General features: G+C 45.0%; 2 protein-coding genes across 5 annotated transcripts in view; both read left to right on the forward strand.

Moving 5' to 3' along the window:
- The window catches only part of LOC133931762 (SH3 and multiple ankyrin repeat domains protein 1-like), a 28,663-nt gene extending 17,387 nt beyond the window's left edge, over positions 1–11,276 (forward strand). Inside the window, 12 exon segments of the mRNA XM_062378712.1 lie at positions 1,274–1,356; positions 1,513–1,637; positions 2,567–2,702; positions 2,879–2,959; positions 3,441–3,449; positions 3,639–3,665; positions 3,761–3,817; positions 3,991–4,112; positions 4,641–4,767; positions 4,850–8,060; positions 8,154–9,050; positions 9,327–11,276. Of these exon segments, the coding sequence (XP_062234696.1) occupies positions 1,274–1,356; positions 1,513–1,637; positions 2,567–2,702; positions 2,879–2,959; positions 3,441–3,449; positions 3,639–3,665; positions 3,761–3,817; positions 3,991–4,112; positions 4,641–4,767; positions 4,850–8,060; positions 8,154–9,050; positions 9,327–9,378 (4,927 nt within the window). The 3' untranslated portion in view covers positions 9,379–11,276.
- Positions 11,277–12,798: 1,522 nt separating this feature from the next.
- Positions 12,799–19,057, forward strand: LOC133931936 (protein kinase C and casein kinase substrate in neurons protein 2-like). Of its 4 annotated transcripts, none has more exons than XM_062378905.1 (10): positions 12,799–12,946; positions 14,429–14,523; positions 14,650–14,806; positions 15,064–15,299; positions 16,066–16,221; positions 16,653–16,828; positions 16,946–17,066; positions 17,674–17,741; positions 17,874–17,953; positions 18,419–19,057. In XM_062378905.1, the coding sequence occupies exons 2-10, from the start codon at positions 14,467–14,469 to the stop codon at positions 18,529–18,531; spliced, it is 1,164 nt and encodes a 387-aa protein (XP_062234889.1). In that variant the 5' UTR covers positions 12,799–12,946; positions 14,429–14,466; the 3' UTR covers positions 18,532–19,057. The 4 variants fall into 4 exon arrangements, with proteins under 4 accessions (XP_062234889.1, XP_062234887.1, XP_062234888.1 ...); XM_062378903.1 differs by lacking the exon at positions 12,799–12,946 and adding an exon at positions 13,116–13,277; XM_062378904.1 differs by lacking the exon at positions 12,799–12,946 and adding an exon at positions 13,119–13,277 and having other exon boundaries at positions 14,426–14,523.
- The last annotated feature ends 815 nt before the right edge of the window (positions 19,058–19,872 follow it).

The following is a 19,872-nucleotide window of genomic DNA, read 5'->3' on the forward strand; positions in this document are numbered from 1 at the left end:
TGGCATTACTCTCGTGAGACAAACCATTCTCCCTTTTTACAAGTCAGTGTGCTTCAAAATAAATTTGAAACTGCTATTTTATGGTGAATAAAGTTGCTGTCTGTGCTTTAATTCCAACTTCCTGATTTAAAAGAGGGAGGCATAAAAACAGACTGTCCATTGTAAATTATGTCCTTGAGTATATCCTGTGATTTTGATGCACTTTTTTACCAGTCAAGCCTTTGCTGTATATAAAGGCAACTCTCTAACCAGGCCACTTGCCCTGGTCCCTCGTTCAGCCATTCTGGGAAATCAAATCCTTTCATTTGATTAGAGTTAGAGTGTCAATTCGGGTTACGCTGATGAGCACCAGCTAACACAGAAATGAGCTGCCCAGGAAAAAGAAATATCCTAAATTCCTGTTAAATCACACAGCTCCGCTAAAGCCCCGGGCTCTCCAACAGAACCAGGGTGAAATGACATTGTTAGAAAGTCGAGGCCAGAAATGAGTCATGAGATGTGGCCGTGTGTTCGGAGTCAATTCAAACAGTCCCGTATTAGATGGAGGGTTGTAAAGCAGCTTGGCCAAAAATCGCAGTCCTGATATTAGAATAATGAAGGAGTGTGCGGGGCCAGCCGATACACTACTCCAACTGTCTCGTAACAAGATGGAGAAATGTCTGTGATCGCCGTTTCTGGCCTGCTCTCCACGTTCACAGTCTCTGAGCGAGAGGAGCTGTTTATGGCGGGAGAGGAGAGGCCTGTCCAACTTGTTCTTGTACATAAATTGACGTGTCATGTAGGACCGGTATAGATGTGCTGGAGTCAGTAAAGCGGTATCCTCGCAAAAAGCTGCCAGAGGCAGTGAAACTAATACAGCGATTTAGGTGAATTTGGAAGTTTCCATTATCAGTGATGTGTATGTGCACAATTTTCTAATGTGCCCTGGCCCAGTGCTCGTCAGCTGGAGCTGGATTAGTCCATTGTGTGGAGCATCATCTCATGTACACTTCCGCCCATTGTGACAATAACTGTGTCCCTGCCATCGACCATTTTTGTGCACCAGCGCTCTTTGTGACATTCTCAAGCCAACCTGTATTTGCTGCAGTATGATTTTTCATAATGTCACGCGGTATAGCTGTTTAATAGATGCTTTATTTGCATGACAATACGCTTTTGTGATTCAGCTAGAGAAGTCATATAGCTCTCTTCCTCTCCAATTCTCTCTCCTTTTCTCCCTGTCTCTCTACATGTTTTACCCCCTCTCTTCTCCTCCCTCTTTCCTCCCTCTAAGTGACTACATCATTAAGGAAAAGACAGTGCTCCTACAGAAGAAAGACAATGAGGGCTTTGGCTTTGTGCTCAGGGGAGCCAAAGGTGAGCTTCTTATTCAACATTCACCACATTCCTCTGCCTTTATAGATTTGTCCCTCTCACTTGCTCGTTTTCTCCCTCTGTAATCTTTCTATCCCTCTCTCTTTTTCTCTCCTCTGTGTCCGCTCATTCTCATCCTTTTTTTCTTATCCTCCCCAGCTCAGACTCCCATAGAGGAGTTCACTCCAACGCCAGCGTTTCCCGCGCTGCAGTACCTGGAGTCAGTCGATGAAGGGGGTGTGGCGTGGAGGGCGGGCCTGAGGATGGGGGATTTCCTCATCGAGGTAAGAACAGGATACATTTTGGACTGAAACACACACAGAACTTTTTTAATTACAACACGGCCTCGCCAGAAGGAAGAGTTCCTTGGTGGAACGAGAGCTGGCGTACACATTTTTTCCAACTCACAGAGCTTAAATGGATGATTATGCAACAAGCTACACTATGCACCAGACCACATTTAGAGTGAGATGTTCCACACGCGTATTAAAAAATCATATCACCAGTGCTTTCTCCACTGACGTGTTCTGAATGTAACATGTGCAGCTATGTTCCTTTTAAGAGGCTCAAAAGTGGGCACATGAAAAAAACACATTAACTACACTCACCCTTTATGGATGCACTGAACCAAAGAGGCAAATCTTTAAATATGAAAATCTTCTGGGTGGATGTGTTATAGTTTATTCAGTGGTATTTTTTCAGACTGTAGTGTTTATCATGTTTTTAAATATAAAAACATAACCTTATGTAGTGAATTTTTATGTGAGTTGTTGAGGAACTACTGTATTTGTTATTACTCTTCCTCCCTGTCAAAGCAACAGCAGTTGACGCAGCAACTCTCGACCATTTTTTGCCTTTAAAAGTCCCAGATGTTGCCTTGAAATGTCGGTTCTAAAAATCGAAATCGTCAAACCTCTATTAAATCTGACACATAAAGCTAATTGGTATTCAACCTAATATGACTCACTTATGTAGCTGCCCGAGCCTTTGTACTTTAGTCGCTGTCTGAATTGCTGGTGCACCTATCCAAAGCTAAGCTAAGTCGTAAAATTCATCATTTTATGCCTAAGACCAACCACTGAAAACAAGTTAACCCTCGATGACATGGCATGTGGTGTCTCTGTTATTGTGATTTTTCATTTAAATGGAAATGAAGGCAACACAACAGCTCATTCTGAATCCTTCAGTTGTTCTTTGTTTCTGTGTCTGTCAGGTCAACGGCCAAAATGTGGTGAAGGTTGGCCACCGGCAGGTGGTCAACATGATCCGCCAGGGGGGCAACAGCCTCATGGTGAAAGTTGTGATGGTTGCTCGGAATCCTGAGCTGGAGGATACCACCCGGAAGAAGGGTAGGGGGGGTCAAAGTTTCCTAAAACTTTGTCATGTGTTTCTGATGTGACGATAAAGCTGTTACCATGTTTACTTCACCCTAAAAGCCTTTTGCAGTGAGGTTGTCTTTGGTGACTTAATGTTTACACAAGAATACTAAACATTAAGTCTGCATTTGGCTGGCTTCCCTTGGCAGCCCCACAGCAGACGAAGAGACTGACTCCTCCTGCCATTGCCCTGCGCTCCAAGTCAATGACATCAGAGCTGGAAGACATGGGTAAGATGACCTAGGAGAGTTTAGACAGAAAGAAACATATAAAAAGGAGCATAAAACAGGATAGAACATATGCGAAAGAGATGAAATGTATGTCCCCCCACTGTTGTATGCTTTTTATATTTATTGGTGAGGGGGGGCAAAGTAAAAAAAGCCTATTTTTGATGGGTTAGTTGCTCCTCTGCAGGATGACAGTACTATGGCACTATTAGGAAAACACAGCATTAAATATTTACGGAGTTGATGCAGAAAGCCAAGAGAATGATGTGTGGGTGCGTTTTTCATTTTTTTCATTAGCACTAGTTTGATGTGGAAGTAGTCATTTGATTCAATGGCACTTTTAATAATATACCTGGTGATAATTAAACCATAAAGTTACGTGATATAAAAGCAATTACACGTTGTTAAATGCCACTTGCCTGATGCCATCAATCACCAATTGCTTTGCTTCCCCCCCCCTCTGAACCACATGTGCTGCATACAGTGGAGAAAGGTGGGAGAATCCTAGATTTATCTAATCTTATTATCATGTCTGTCCCCATCACCTTCCCTCTCATCACATCAGCGTTCACACCATCACATGTGTCTGAGTATGTACTTCATCCTTTTATCTCCTTTATACACATGCAGAGCAATTCTAGTCACACCTAATTTTCTGTTTCCCAAATTATGCATGCTACAGCTGCCTCTCCATGGAAAAAGAAAGCAGGTGAGCATCAGCCTTTATCACTGCCCCAATCAGCCCCTGAGCTTTAATTAAAAGTCAGCCTGTTTGATGCTCCCTTCTCCTCCTCTTTTTTTCAGATTACGAGTCCTCTCAGGTTCCTGATAAGAAAAGGACAGTCTATCAGATGGCACTAAGTAAGGAATCACTCTCCCTGCTCTTGTCCTACTGTAGCACAGTGATTTACACCTTGAGGGGACGGGAGGGGGCTCACTGAAATCCTCCTATTCATATTTTCTCCCTTTACGTTCCTTCTTACTAACTCTTTACCTTTCTCCTCTGGCCTGGCCCTGTTCCGTCTTTGTTTTAGATAAACTGGATGAAATCTTGGCTGCTGCCCAACACACTATTACACCAGACAACCAGGGCCAGAGGGGTCATGGAGGCAAGAGGGACCGGAGCAAGAGCATTGTTCCCAATGTCTCCAATGAGGTATTGTTGGGAATTGGAAGGAAATTGTCCTATTAAGGATGATTATACCAAAACATCTTGCTCCCATCTTAGACACTCTTTCACTGTAACGTACAAGATATTATCAAATACTGAACAACTCTCTCCTAGTCCAGCAGTATCAGATTCAGATAAACAACACTGCTCAGGATGCAGCACATGTTGAGTCATGGAAGTGACTAATGATTCCTATGTATAAATCAGCTTGGTCTTTAGCTTGTTTTTAGCCCTGTGTGTTGTCCTGCCCTAGAGACAATGATTGACAATGGACCACCCACATCAAAACGTTTTTTTAACTGTGAGTCAGCCTGTGTCCATTCATCTCTGCTCTGTTGCTTGATACACTAATACTGGTTTTGCTGCATTGCATTTTACTGTATTGAAATCAATATCAGCTCAACAGCCAGCATTATTTTTATATGATTATATTTGAGTTAATGTTTCCTTTTGTTCCTTTACTCCCTCCTTCCTTTGCAATTCTCTTTTGCTGCCTTGTTTCGACGCCTGAAGCAACCGTATGAGCAGCAGTCAGCCATGAGCATGGTGCAGCAAGGACCAGGTTTCGGCTACAACCAAGCTCATTTTCAACCAGGCCACGGTCCTCAGCATGCAGTCATGATGCGTCAAAAATCTATTGGTAACGGCAATTATTCTGAAAAGATTTCTGCCTGCTCAGTGTATACGTGTCTGTTTGTAACTGCCTGTTTCTGTGTCCTCAGGTATAACCGAGGAGGAGAGGCAGTACTTACACCCCCCTGCTATGAAGCTGGCTCGCAGCCTGTCAGTGCCGGGACCGGAGGAAATCCCCCCACCCCCAAACACATCTGCTCCAGAACCACCTTTATCTGCAGGCCCTCATCCTGGGAGAGGGCCTGCTATGCCCATACCCCCTGTATCTCAAGCCCACTACCAGGCCCACTCCCAGCCAGGGCACTCTACTCAAGCTGGCTGGGAGAGGGGAGGCACTGGTGGGATGAATCAGCAGGTCCCTACTCTCAGGAGACAATCGGAGGGACCGGAGGCATCCAAGAGAGGTGGTGGCAAGATGGGAGGGTTACGGAGAGGCTATAGCAGCGCTACGCCACCAACAAGCGCTAAACCTAAGGCCCCACAGGCACCGCAACATCAAGCGCACACCGCCAACCGGGAGCAGGGTGGAGGAGTTGGCAGGGGCGGAGCCAGAAGGGGTGGTCGAGGGGCTTTGATGAAGCAGTCAAAAGTGGAAGACGGGCTGCGACAACAAAGAGGTAAAGGAGCTGCTGCAAAAGAGAAGAGTTCGATCCCCATTCCTACCATTATCGTCAAAGCGCCCTCAACAAGCAGCAGTGGCCGTAGCAGCCAGGGAAGCAGCATGGAAGCTGACGCCTCCCAGGATGTAGTCGACCACACCTCAGCTGATGCAACCCCAGACATCCCCAACACCAGTCTACCATCACCTCTCACCTCCTCACCACCTCAGCCCCCGACATCCTCTCCCTTGCCTTCGTCAACTGTCGCCCCCTCTGTTTCCTCACATCAAAACCTGGAAAACTTGGATTACACTTCAATTTTTGGTACAGCCTTTGGGGGAGGAGGAGGAGCACGCAGGGAAAGAGAACGTTTTCGAGATATGAGAAGAAAGAGCGCTTCTTTCTTCCTATCATCTGAGGAGGATATTCAAGGAGAGGCAGGAGGAGGAGCAGGAGATGGAGGAGGAGCCCTAGGGGTAAGAATTCAGCCTCTGCAGGGCTCACAAGTGGATGTACCCATGCCTCGACTCCGGCCCTCGAAGTCTATAGATGAGGGCATGTTTTCTGGAGACAACTACGTCAACTATTCCAGCAGCATGCCCCCAGCCTTTGGCCTGCCTGAGTATTCCTCCCCTGTGCTTGGTCAGGATGGACAGCCCAAGTCTGCTCCCTCGGTGTACGGCGCTCAGCCAACTACTACTTTCATCCATCCGCTTACAGGAAAAGTTCTCGATCCTTCATCACCGCTTGGCCTGGCCCTAGCTGCAAGAGAAAGAGCCTTAAAAGATGACCGCCGGACACGCCGAGAGGACAGACACTTTGGTCGGCAGATGTCCACTGTGGGAGCATTCCCAACCCCTGCTCAGACCCCAGCTTCTTCCCTTTTTGCAACCCCCACGCAATCAACCTACACTTCACCTGTGTCGCTCCAACTAAGCTCCACCACCACCTCGCCTGCATCTCTGAGCCGGCCACAGTCACCAAGGATATTACGTTTGGGAGGAGGAAGTGGGGATAGGACTGAGAGAGAAAAGGAAGGAGGGCCCAGAGAGGGTCTTCGAGTTCGCTTTTCAGAGGACAGAACCAATCAATATTCAACCCAGTATTACCCACAGAGTCCCAGGGAGAGAGAAAGAGAAAAGGAGTTGTACGACAGCAGACCTGCTTCATCCATGCAGCCTCCTCCACCTCCGGCTCAACCTGCCCCCCGCAGACCTTCCTTTCTGCAGATGGACAGCACTTCAAACACCAGCTACATCCCTCAGTACACTGTCCCCACAGCCCAAGCACAGACAGATCAAGCTATGGGAGATGTAAGAGCAGGGTCGGGTGGAGGTCTAGGACTGATGGTTCTCCCCCCACCAGCTCCGTCAATAGACGCAGATGATGAGTTTGTTTTTGCTGATCCCTTGCCCCCTCCTATACAATTTGCTAATGGTAAAAGAGAGAGAAGCCAGGAGTTTACTCAGCGCCATCAACACCCAAGTCAACACCCAAGTCAACACTCTGCTGCTGTTGCTCCACCTGCCCCACCACCTCTTCCATCTCCCAAGCCCTCAAATGTTCCCCAGTCCTCTTCACAGGGTGGTGACTCTGCTACCTCCAGCCTTACCTCCTATGACAGCGAGGTAGCCAACCTCACACAGTCAGCTCTCTCTCCAGCTTATCCATCCCCTCAGATATTCCCCCCTTCGTCCAATACTACCACCACCTCTAATGCTGCTCTGCCTCCTTCACTACACAGACCTCAGCCTATGTCCCATTCTCATGCCTATTACAGTGGCGTTAACGACCCCTCAGTTGGTGGCCACACTATTTCCCAGGACAGAGGTACGGCTGCCCTAACCCCCACCATGACATATGCTACCACAACCATGACAGCCACTGTTGCCGCCACCACTACAACCTCACATGCATCCTCTGACTACAGCATCGGCCTGGCTGGGCCCAAGGCTGGCCTCACCGCCGGGGGAAAAGCTGCAGACCACACTCACCACACCAATATTATATCCAGGAGCGGAGACTGGCAAGATGGTGTGGTGGATTCGGGGATTGAGGAGCTGGACAGTCACAGCAGCAGCGACCACCATTTAGAAATGCTGGGACTAATTGGTTTGAGAGGAGAGAGGGGAGGGGTTGGAGGAGACGGGCGAGGAGGAGAGATGGAGAAAAGTAGCGAACATCAGGATCCCTGTACAACCTACTCAGGTGGGCAAACATTTGAGGTGCACAGTGCCAAACTGGCAAACCCTGTGTTTCCAAAGATGACTCATTACAAGGACGGAGGAGGGAGGGGCCAGTCTGTAGCACTACGCAGGCAGAACAGCACCAACCCTGCTCCACTGCAGTTGCACAGACAAAGCAACCTAGAGGACGCCAGGTTAGATGAAGCTCTCATAGATGAGAGGAAGCTTAAGCAGAGTCGATCCAAAATGGAAGATGGCTTTAGCACAGCTCTGGCCGCCTGCTTAGAAAGACCTATTGACACCCGGTCGGTTGCCTGGGGTGAGGTCGAGGAGCATGAGCAAGGTGGAGGAGTCCAAAGAGGTGGAATGGTCTTGGAGGGCCGCAGGCTGCACTCACCTCTTTCTGGTGTGAAGGCCAGCATCATCACTGAACTAAGCTCCAAGCTGCAACAGATGAGTACCATGAAGAGCATGGATGACTGGAGCCACACTCCAAAATCACCCACCATGCATAGGTGTGTTTGTTGTACACAATTTGACAGTTTTTATATCTGTTTTTATCTGTTGTAAGAATTTTATATTCACAGGTGCATTTTTGTGTCTTTCAGGTATTCAGCAGATTTTACTGATGCGTATAACAGCCCCCCCACCGGCCGCTCCACCTCGCCATTACCCACCTACTCCCCACAGCACCGTCAGATTCTGACACCCAACCTTTCGGCCACCCCTACTATGTCCCCTACTCATCAAGTACCAGTTCAGCGGAGTTGGACCCGATCCCCTTCCCCACAAATGCCTACATCTCCGGTTCTTTCCCACCCTCCCCATTCCCCGACCTACTGCCCATACCCAACATCGCCGAAGCATCGCTCCAAGTTCCGTAGACAGACTTTTGATTTCCAGTGCAGTCCCACTAAGGAGATGCGGTCCTCCGTCTCTCGGCGCCGTGCTCCAAGCCCTCTCATCTATAACACCGAACAACCAAACCCCACCCCGCCTAGGCCCACCTCGCTCCCCATACTTCCCACTACACCTGTCTACAACAACCCGTTTGACTTTCCCGGGCCCCTCACTCCTCCTTCACCTGGCCTCCCTCTAGGAGACACCTACCAGGCCTCAACATCTCCATTGTACTCCCCAGCCGGCGTTCCAAGCCAAAATCCCCTACTTGTCTCCCGCTCTCTCTCCCCCACCCACTTTCTCTCTGGAGCCTCCTCCCCAATGCATTTGCCCCTCAGCCCGTCTTGTCTCAACTATCCCCATCTCACCCCTCCTCCACCAGCCAAACCCTTTGCCGTCAAACCCCTGCCCTTCTGGACCAAGTATGACGTTGCAGACTGGCTGGCTTATCTAAACCTGAGTGAACACAGGGAGCGTTTTATAGACAATGAGATTGATGGATCGCATCTGCCTTCGCTCACCAAGGACGACTTCTTGGACCTGGGAGTGACACGAGTGGGACACCGAATGAACATCGAGAGGGCACTGAAGAAACTCACTGACAGGTGAGGGAGGACCACTAGACTCTGGAACACATAGAGGCAACGGGATCACAATGTCAAAAAGGAAGGTGAAGGAAAGTCAAAGTGTCTCATTCCTTCCATAGCTGGACCTTCCCTCTTTGTTCATTCGATGCATATAATTTGATAAGTTATTCCATCTTCCCTCCATCCCTTTCTCTCTCTTTATTAATCTGTTTTATCAACCTTATTTAGTCTGCTTCATCTTTATTTCATTTCCGCCCATTCTTATTCTTTGATTTGCCCTCCCTCTCTTCCCAGGCGGCTCTCTTCTCCTTTTCATCTCACTACTTCTCCCCGAGACACAGACTGAGAGAGCGAAGGGGAGAGACTGAACAGTGGACATCAACAGGCTGAATTAAGACAGTTCTGGACATGTGTGTGTGGGGGGGGAGGCTGTTTAGAATTTGCTTCACATGTAAAGACTATTGTTGTGAAACTTGTGGATTTCTGGTCAAGGAAGGGTACGAAGAAATGAAGAGTACACGAAAACAACGCTCTCCAACTGAAGGATTCTGTAAAACTTTTGATGGACAGGCATTTAATTAACACACCGTTTTGTGCTGTAAAAGACAAGTACGCTCACATCGAGTGCACCGATGGACTTTCGCACCGTCTGCGGCTCAGCAGCACTGACAAAACTTATGTCTGTGTTCGAAGAAAAGTTGAAAAGGTGCATCTTAAAGGGTGAACCCCTATAAAGTGTTGTTTTCTGGTGAAAAGAGAAACATTAGAGCCACATCGTGACATCAGTTTTGTAGCTTTAAGCATATGGGTGTGAGTACTGCAGCCAAAGTCAGAATATGAGATAAAGGGGTTTTGTTTGTAAATGATGCTAGAGGAAAATGATAGACAACAATAGTATTCTTTTTATATATATATATTTGCCATATACCCCCAAAGGATTCCCCCAGTAGGCTTTGTATGTACGTACTTTGCGAGCACTAAATATATCTTACATGTTAAACTGGATTCACTATTAGTAGAACCATTTGTTTTGTACTAAGTGCTGATCGCAATCATTCATTTCAAACAGGTCAGGGTATTTTAAACTGTTGAAGTGAAGGTATGAATAATGAGGGCATACAGATGTTGATACACTGTTGGTAGGAAATGTGCTGCTTTTATTTTCCTAATCATTCTCTAGAAAGGAGAGACAGTATTTGAGAGCATCTGAAACAGGTCTGCATGTGACTTCAAGCTGCAAATCGCTCTTTTGACTTAATGGGCGTTCACGGCCATAGCACAGGTCAAGGGATGGATCCATCCTCTCTGATGCCATAATGTTGAGCGCTCTCTCTCTCACACAGCAGGTGATCAAAAAGGGCTTTTTACGGCTACTCTGTCTGCCTGACTTCCTCAACCTTCAGCCCCTGTGAGTCTGTGTGTGTCTGATTTTGTGCGTGCGTGTTCGTTGGCCTGCGTCGGTGGCTAAATGCTTCCCCTGACCTTCACCTTTTTCGATTTCTAAGGCCTTTTCCAAAACATATTTATAACAGTCAGCGAACAAGTCTTTTCTCACCAGTTGACAATCCCATGTTTCCCTGTTTCACACATAACCCTTCAAAAGAAAACACTCTGACCCACTTTAAAAAAAACATGTTATTTTTTCCAAAGTCAAAACTGTATATGTTTCATAGAGGTGAACATGAATACCCTGCATTTCTTTTTTTAACATGCCAGTTTAGCCGTTCCTTGCAGAGAATTCAACACATCATTTATAGATCTATATGTAATGATGATGATGACAATGATAAAAAATATAGTATAATAAAGATAATATTATTAAGTATTTAATCATTTTTAAGAATCCCTGTCCTCCAGATAGTGTGGACAAATTCTTTGAAGCTTTGTTTGGTTTATGTTTTAATTTGGGGTTTTCAGTCAATGCTTTCTCTACTGCTCTCCGGTGAAGCTGACACGTTATTTAATGTATATTCTCTCTATGTGAGTATACAAATAACGACTCTGTTACCCGATGGATGCTATTCCAGAGAAGTGGAAGGACTGAGCAGTAGTGTAGAAAGCATAACATGCTATGAATTAAAGAGTATTTTAGGTCTAGCAAAATGCATTATGAATATGACTTCATGCAGTATGAGTGTAAGTATGCAGAGATAAAAAGGTATATATATAAATTATATATATATATAAAGTTTTGTTTTAACTAAAACAGTATAAAAGTTGATAGAGATACAACTAAGGTGTTGAAATAAATGCTAAGATAAACTGTGACGCTGCCATGATTCTCATTTCTCCTTGGATTCCCTCGTCTGACAGTTTCACATAATGATCCAATTCAAAGTGCTGTGTTTGAACTGAGTCAATTGGCAGCGGCTCATTTTAGCCCCACGGTTGTTCGGCTCAACATTGTTTTCAGGTTCCTAGATTATTTTCCCATGGTGCTCAGTGAGGTAAAAGGCACAAGAGAGGGGAGCTCGTGGGGAGGGAGAAGATGAGATGGCTTTATTCAAAGCAAGCAGTGGCTGTGTTCATGCAGCACACCAAGAGACGCCTGTAAGGCATGGAGAAGGATGATAAACAACTGGGAAGACTGGGATATTGTTTTCGAGAGCTGTGGCCAGTTCACTGTTGAAAACTGTAAATACTATTAACTGCGTCCTTGTGTTTCTGTAGATCGGGTTTGCTCATAGGTGGTAAAAGTTCAGATATCTGGGTTTGCTCTTCTCGCAGTATGACAGGAAGATAACAACTTCTACTACTCATGTGGGTTTGATTAGGGTTTTTATATGTTACTTTTTTTTGTGATCTGACTCATTTCTGTTCAGCTACCAGGTCACTCCATACTGTTTTCATTGAGACAGTTTATTTGCTAAAAGCTACAGACGACCCTAGCAAGTTAAAATAGAATCCATCAGGTGTCTCACGCTGCTCTCACACATACACTGAATTCCAGTTTTCATCTTCCTGGAAATTCCCAGAGGGGCTGTTGTTTGCGAGCACATATGTCCGAGTTAGTTGCACAGTAAAATGTCCTGAAGGGGCCCATGTGAGAATACAACAGGAATGTTGATATTGCTAAACACATGACAAACAGAAATATACAAATATCTCAGGATGAAAAAAAGAGCTATATACGTAGATGATGCTCCGAAGTTGATAAAAAAAACTCAACCAACACAAGTACAAAAGAAAAAAAAAATTGTCAGTTGTGGAACAGTGGTCCCCAAGATACTTTTGGAAGAAGCTGTTGAGATTAGTGGATTTTTGAAAAGTCTAATTTTAAACAGTATTTATTGCAGTGAGGAAAGCGAGACCAGATGCCGTCAGCAGTAAACAAAGTGTAACTCTGGATGACACTGGCAAATATCCAGGAGAGTGCAGATGCAGAATGAGTAAACAGAGAACATGCCGCATATTCCACCCTCTTTGACGGCCTCTCTTTCTAGGCCTGACCAGAGAGAGAACGGCAGGTCACAGAGGAGCACAGGGCTAATCTGGCAGTTCACGGGTAACCCCCTGTGCCCACCCTCGCCTCGCCTGTCACACACACTCACTAATAAGCTCACATGACTGTGTGCCACAGTGACATGATACTGTGACCGGCGGACGGTCAAAATGAAGGTCCAGCATCTCATTAGCACCATATTTAGAGAGACAGAAGGAGGGTTGGGCAGGGAGGAGAGAAGGAGGGGGGATTCTTCCAGCTGTTTCTTTTTTCTAATAGCACAGTGGAGAAAGTGAGAGGGGTGATTGTCAAAGATAGGAGGGAGACCTGAGCAGCCCGACAGGAGGACGCCAATGAGTTAAAGAGGCAAAGCATGAGATTGAAGTGAGGGCAGAGAGGGGAAAGAGGAAGAAAGGTCCATCCTGGAATGATTGAGAGCTAGAGTATCACAGCTGACGTGGGAGATAGAAAGGTAAGTTTCCTCCGCCCAAAGCCAATAAGCAGGAGAGCGATTGCCATGAAAATGCATGTTTAATGTTTTTTTCTCTCCGGCGTGTGTTTGAATTGTCATTGCGTCTCACGCCCACTTTCAGATCAACAACGTGTGTGTGTGTGTAACTTTAAGTGCCAGGGGAAAATTGGGTCAGTGAGAGGGGAGAGGGGGAGAGAAGCCTGCGTTGGAGGAGGAGAGACGCACTTGGAGAGGGGGAGACGGACAGAGAAATGAAGGGAAATCCTCTGTAGCCCTTGAACTACAGTAACAAGTGGTCACTTGAGTAATCACTGGTGATTCAGAGAGACATGTAAGTGCCGGTTGCTCACAGGCTTGACTGCTCTGCTGCCTTTTGCTTCTTCTTGGCTTGAGGATGGAAGATTATTTGGCGTTGAAATACTTTGCTGTGGTGATGCAGGCTGAGCTGTTGAGTTCTATCTCAAACCTCTTCTTTCCCCTTTGCATGGACAACTACCGGAACGGGATAAAGTTTAAGATTAGAAAGGAATCGTGAAAAGTCAATATGAAGAACAGTTAGCTCAGGGAAAGACGGTCCTACATGAGCCTGACTCTCTGTCATGCTCAGTCTTGTGATGAGGTGTGGTTAGTCACTTTCATATTACTCAGCCAGCAATGTGTGTGTGTGTGCCTGGACAGAAATAGGCCCCAATGTGATTGCGTGTCTGTTCATGCATTTCCCTGCTTTTATTCGAGATGCCTCTCACCCGCCAACATATCTGCCACATGTGCTTCAATTTGCATGCTGCGCAAAAACAGAAATGTGTGCTCTCCGGACAAGTTATTCCTTCTAAATCCTACATTCCGTTTGGTTTGCCAGATCGGTAAATCTACCCCTGATGCGCTCCGGATCTCTGTATCGAATCGAGTCAGAGCCGGAGACAGTTGGTTCTAATAGGCCTTTATTAGCCAGAGCAAAGGGAAAGATGACCTTTCTGTGCTGTTTATTTTGGGAAGGCAACAGGAAGAATGCCAGAGCAGCTGTTCTATTCCTGCTGGCAGATCCCACCCCTGTGAATTCCAGTCTGCCACTGCAGCGACACTCCCCTTACTCACGCAGCGGGTTCGGATGTTCCCGAGTACTGTACAGTGTAAATAACACCTCGTCGGAATCTTCTAAGTTGTTATGGCAATAAGCTCAGCAACGTCCACACACACACACACACACACACACACACACACACACACACACACACACACACACACACACACACACACAACACAAGCCATTAGCTGCCAATCATTTCCTATCAGAGACGCCTGCCCTACATGGAGAACAGCTCTGTTTATGAGGAGGCCTGCCGTATCTGCACATTACACCGCGTAGACGTCCAACCTGTTCCATGATAATCAGTGTCACTTGCCTGCCAATAAAAACCCTCTCCTTCCATGCTCGTTATGCATCTTAACCTGTCTGGCAACTCTCTTGTATCACACAAGCAGCCATCGTTTGCTTTCCGAGACAGACACGTCCTCCAAAAATGGCGAGCCTCCCCAAAGAGCCCGCCGAAGATGCCAAGAAGCAGAGCTTCTGGATGGTGAGGATTATATTTATCATCAAATCTAAGAAAACTGCCGCCCTAGGAGCCGCTTGTTAATCCAAAACAGTACCCGAGTGCTTGTGGCTGGCTCGTTACACATGATCTCCGCCTCTCTCCTTGCAGACCGGGAATTATGTGCGCACAGTGCACAGAACAGAACAGTCCTTCCAGGCCTGCAACGACATCGTGGCCTGCTTCACGGAGAGAGCGAAGGTAGAGAAACAGTACGCCCAGCAGCTCAGCCAATGGAGCAGCAAGTGGAAGCCCATAGTCGATTCACGTAAGTATGAGAAACCGCGAGATTGCTGCACAGCCCCGGTGGCCCAACATCAGAGCACAGCTACTCCCGGGCCCTTTTGATCAGCTCAGCTTGCTCTCATCAAGTTCAAATTGCCTCTTTGGTCGCATTAAATGAGTGCATGTGTTGCTTGTTTGAAAAGCTCCAGTGGACAAATGGAGGCCATTATTTCTCTATTGTTTCCATGACTCACCGGTATTATTTCATTTCTCCGTCTGTCTCTTTTTTCACCTCCCCAGGGCCACTTTATGGCTCCCTCATGAGGGCGTGGCAGTGCTTCTTCACCTCCACCGAGCGCCTTTCCACCCTCCACTCCTCCATCTCCCAGTCACTCACCGCTGAGGAGGGGAAGCGAGTGAAGACCTGGCAGAAGGAGATCTTTCCCAAAAAACTCTTTTGTGGGTTCAGGGAGAGCTACAACAACAAGACCAGCTTTTCTCGAGCCCAAAAGCCGTGGTCCAAAAAGCTCATAAAGGTCCAAATACAAATCGTGTGTGTGTGTGTGTGCGTGTGTGTGTGTGTGTGTGTGTGTCTTTGTGTGTGTGTGTGCATGCATGCTAGTAATGGTTTTCATAAGTAGCAATTATTATAGTTATAGCTAATGGTCTTCATTAGCGAAATAAGATATTTCAGCTTTTTCATAGTAATGGATTACTTTGTAATTAATTAATTTCATACAAAGTAATGATTTTATTACATATGCAAGATAAAATAAATCCAACATAAATTGATCCGACCACCTGCTAGCTACATTTTTACCATATAAACATGAGTGGTAATAATCTTCTCTGGTAACTTTCAGCAAGAAATCAATTTACCCATAATGTAAATTCTCGAAATTATACTTGTGTTTTTATATATTTAAAGTACATGAACATGAACTTGAACTTACATAAAAAATCATCAAAAGAAGCTAACTTTACTTTTACTTGGAATTTTGGAAAAAAGATTAAAATAAATCAAATTTGTGCATAGATGAGATGTTGCAGTATAACATGGAGTGATGCAATGGACTGTTTCTGTGCAGACACTGAATATTAAGATAACAGACGTTATATATATTAATATATAAATGGTAATTAGTGAGCTTTACTAGCTAATTGCCAGATGTTGCATATATACAGACGAGAGCGCTATCAATTTTTCCACTTTCCACAACAATTACAACAATTCGGCACATTTCCCATAATGTCAGAGCCCTGGCTCATGTAAATATCTATATGTGCATGTTTATTCCACAGCTGGAGAAGGTCCGAGTCGCATACCATAAGTCGTGTCAGAGGGAGCAAGCAGCGGTGGACAAAGAAAAACAAGCAAATGAAAACACCGAGATGAGTGCGGAGAAAAAGCAGAAGATTACAGAGGCCAGAGAAAAGGCCAGAGAGGAGAAGGAGCAGGTGAGGAGAGATGTTCACGCACTTCGCCGTCTCACTCCAAGTGAGCCATGCATGTTCAATAAAAAATTCATTCACAGCACATTTCCATTTAAATCACACGTCCGGATTCACCGGGAGATCAACATGTTGCCTTCCAAGAAAGATTCGCTGGCCCCCGCTGCATGTTGCCATATTTATTCAGTTCAGGAACTAGCAACTCCAAACACAAGCCCCAGCCTTAGATATCTGTTCCAGGCATTTTCCTTGTATGGAGATGTGTTATTGTTACTCTGCTCAGTGTTTATGGAGCCCAGCATGGGAACAGGGAAGCGCACCCAATGATTTATACTTTCTAGATCCCCCTCCATATAAGAAACACAGGGGATGTTGTTCCTGAGGGAGGCAGTATGGCAACCTCTCATCACAATACTGTTCCTCTGACCTGCCCGCAGAATAAAGAGTGTTACGAGAAAATGCTGGAAGACGTGACGTCCTACACGCCTCGCTACATGGAGGAGATGGAGGCCATTTTTGAACAGTCGCAGGAGGAGGAGAAGAAGAGGATCGAATTTCTGAAGCAGGCTTTCCTCTCCATCCACAGGCACCTGGACGTCACCAACAATGAGAGGTGAGCAGGCGTCCAATCAGAGGCATGGGTGCTTGTAGAACTGTCGGATGGATGGGTTTATACATTCAAGTGCTTATTGTGTTGTGATAAACATCCACCTCCGTGTACCTGTGTCAGTGTGAAGGCAGTGTACAGTGAGCTCCATCAAACGCTGATGTCCATCGATGACCAGGATGATCTCAAATGGTGGAGGAACAACCGAGGCCCCGGCATGCCCACCGACTGGCCGAAGATTGAGGTGTGGTACAAAGTTACACTGCACACCAGAGGAGAAACTATGTACACGTGCAGAAATACACAATTAAAAAAAAATATATAGAGTTATATGTACATAAGACTTCCTGAAGCAGATAAACACCAGTAACGGAAGGTGACGATATCAAATTAAATCAGAAACATTTCAGTGTTTTTCTAATTCTCACCTCAGTTAAAGAAAAACCTGCTCTTACACATGAACACATGAACTGGTGGGCGGTGTGGCCTAGGTGGTACAGTGGTGGTTCTGCAACAAGAAGGTTGCCGGTTTAAATCCCACTCTTCCCCATCTGCATGCCGAAGTGTCCTTGGCAAGATACTGAACCCCTAAATGGCCCCTCATAAAAAATGTTGAGTGTAATAATTTTAAGTCGCTTTGGACAAAAGCGTCAGCCAATTGACATGTAACCCATTATAACATTTTGTAACAGTAACATTTTGCATATGAATGTGAATTTTCACAAAGGCATGATAGTATTTATAAATCTCTCAGACCTAAAATAACATTTAACTTGATTTGTGTGAAGATCTGTATATGTTTTACATAACCAAAGTGTCTTATTTAAAACCCAAACTTTTATCTTTGTCAGGAGTGGGTCCCACCAGTGAAAAAGCTTAACAGAAAGAAAAGAGACCAGAAAAGAAAAGAGGGCCAACCGTAAGTAGTATTTTTCACCTAAAGGCTATAGTAACTATATAACTATAGTAAATTCTAAATATTTTAAAAATCCCACGGATGACTTCTTGTCAATTTTTTCACCAATTAAGTGTCTGTGTCTTCTGCTGTTAGTGTGATGATCGGGGGTGTGAAGGTGCGAGCTGTGTACGACTATGTGGGAGAGGAGGGCGATGAGCTGTCCTTTAAAGCAGGTGATGCAAAGTGTTATATACACAACACCTAAATACATTGTGTTCTACAGTCCTTTTCATGTTAAAGCTACATTCAGCAAGGATATATAAAGAATACTGATGTTACATAAAGATGTATCTGTTATTGGGAAATGATGTGAAGTGTGATGGGAGCTTTAAAGGCTGAAACCAACTTTCAGGAGGATGTTTTATGAGTAAATAGATGTTTTATAGCACATAAATACTATCTTAATCATACAGATGGCACAGATCTACAGCAAGTGTTGTGGCTGTAATATAATTAGCATTTGGCAGAGACAAAAACAACTACTATTGTGTTGCATTTATTGAGATATTTTGAGTACATTTAATACTTTCATGTGTGAATGTTAAAGTTCTGAAATCCAAAGAGAGTTGAGTGAGACCATCACAGAATCACGACGATGCATTTCAACCAACGGACGTTTTTATTTGCTCTACCCTCAGGTGAAGTGTTTCTTAAGGTTGAAGAGGAGGATGACCAGGGCTGGTGTCGAGGGGTGCTGAGCGGGGGGAAGGAGGGCTTCTACCCGGCCAATTACGTCGAAGTTGCCGAGTGAAATCACACTGTCGGAAGATTTCTGTCCTAAAGTTATTTCTCACAAAGAGTCATTTTTTTAAAACCTTCTAAAAATAACAATTGTTTTCATTTGATATGTGAGATGGTTGTGACTCTGAGTTAAGTCAGATGTAATCTGTTCCCAGCTCTTTTTGAACTGTCAAGTTTTAAGGGCTTAATATTCTAACCTAGTTAGTTTGAGTACTTCTTCAACATGAATTAACTTATGAATGACTAGAATGTAATGTTTGAGGTGTGTGTGTATGTGTGTGTGTGAGTGTGTTTGTGTGTTCACATGCACACGTGCACATTCAAATGAAACAAAAGAGAAGAAGAGAGGATATTTATTTATTGCCATCATGTCTGGGTACTAGGTCACTGTAATGAAGATAACTGATAATTATACACGAGGTTTACAGTCATGAGTGCACACAAGGTTAATGTTTACTCACGTATGATGTATAAGCCACAGCACATGTTTGACTGAGGAGAATGGATTTTCACAATAAAAGCCTATTTGTTTTGCCTGTGATCCATCTTATTGACGCAATGTTTGTTTTTCCTTGCGATGCAAGCAGTGTGGTTTCAGGGATGGAGATGTTGGCTGGACAATTCACCTCTTTGCTCAGGATTGAAATATCCCTTTGCCAACAAGATGAGCTGTTACATCAATACTTGGGTTTATGGCCAAATCCCTGCAAAACGGATTTTCATCCGACATCACTACAGAGATGTTAGCATGGCTCGTCAGCTCTTTACAATTTGTATACAATGAGACAGAGCTGACAGAAGACCGAATAGCAGAAGCAAAAACCTACAGATTCAACCTATCACTTTGAAATGATTCTCTAAAGTCTTTGAAGTGGTTTTCATGTTGACGGGATCCGATATATCATCACGCTTGAAGTCCCTGCACATACACATCCATATACTTCCATGAATCAAACATCTGCCAAGCACAAATACTGAAAGATAATAAAAACAAGAACTAAAAGGTTTTTTAAAAGAATTGTCATTTGGCTTACAATACATGTTTCATTTAAGAATGCAACTCCTCTGTCCTCAAATCGTCCAGCATACAGAGGTCTGCTATAGCAAATTATATTATATTACAAGCACTCTCATCCAATTTGACTTATATACTTCCATATTTCAGTAGCAGTAAGGGTGTAGATTATGTTTTCTTAATCTATGTACATAGGAGAATTTCACAGGGTCATCATTGTAGGTCGTTGTTTGACTTTGAAAGACTTAAACCCTTGACATCTTCCTACCCTGTTTACCAGCTCTGCCTCATCCACCCATTGTATTCACATTCATGAATGTTTAACTCTTGTCTTGC

Source organism: Platichthys flesus, chromosome 20, assembly GCF_949316205.1.
Source record: "Platichthys flesus chromosome 20, fPlaFle2.1, whole genome shotgun sequence".
In the NCBI taxonomy this organism is placed as follows: Eukaryota; Metazoa; Chordata; class Actinopteri; order Pleuronectiformes; family Pleuronectidae; genus Platichthys; species Platichthys flesus.

Excerpts from the sequence above, each read along its gene's own strand:
- LOC133931936 (XM_062378905.1), top strand. The coding sequence starts at position 14,467 with ATGGCGAGCCTCCCCAAAGAGCCCGCCGAAGATGCCAAGAAGCAGAGC. Across the intron at positions 14,807-15,063 it reads GAAGCCCATAGTCGATTCAC|GGCCACTTTATGGCTCCCTC; the intron begins GTAAGTATGAGA and ends TCACCTCCCCAG. Across the intron at positions 16,222-16,652 it reads CCAGAGAGGAGAAGGAGCAG|AATAAAGAGTGTTACGAGAA; the intron begins GTGAGGAGAGAT and ends ACCTGCCCGCAG.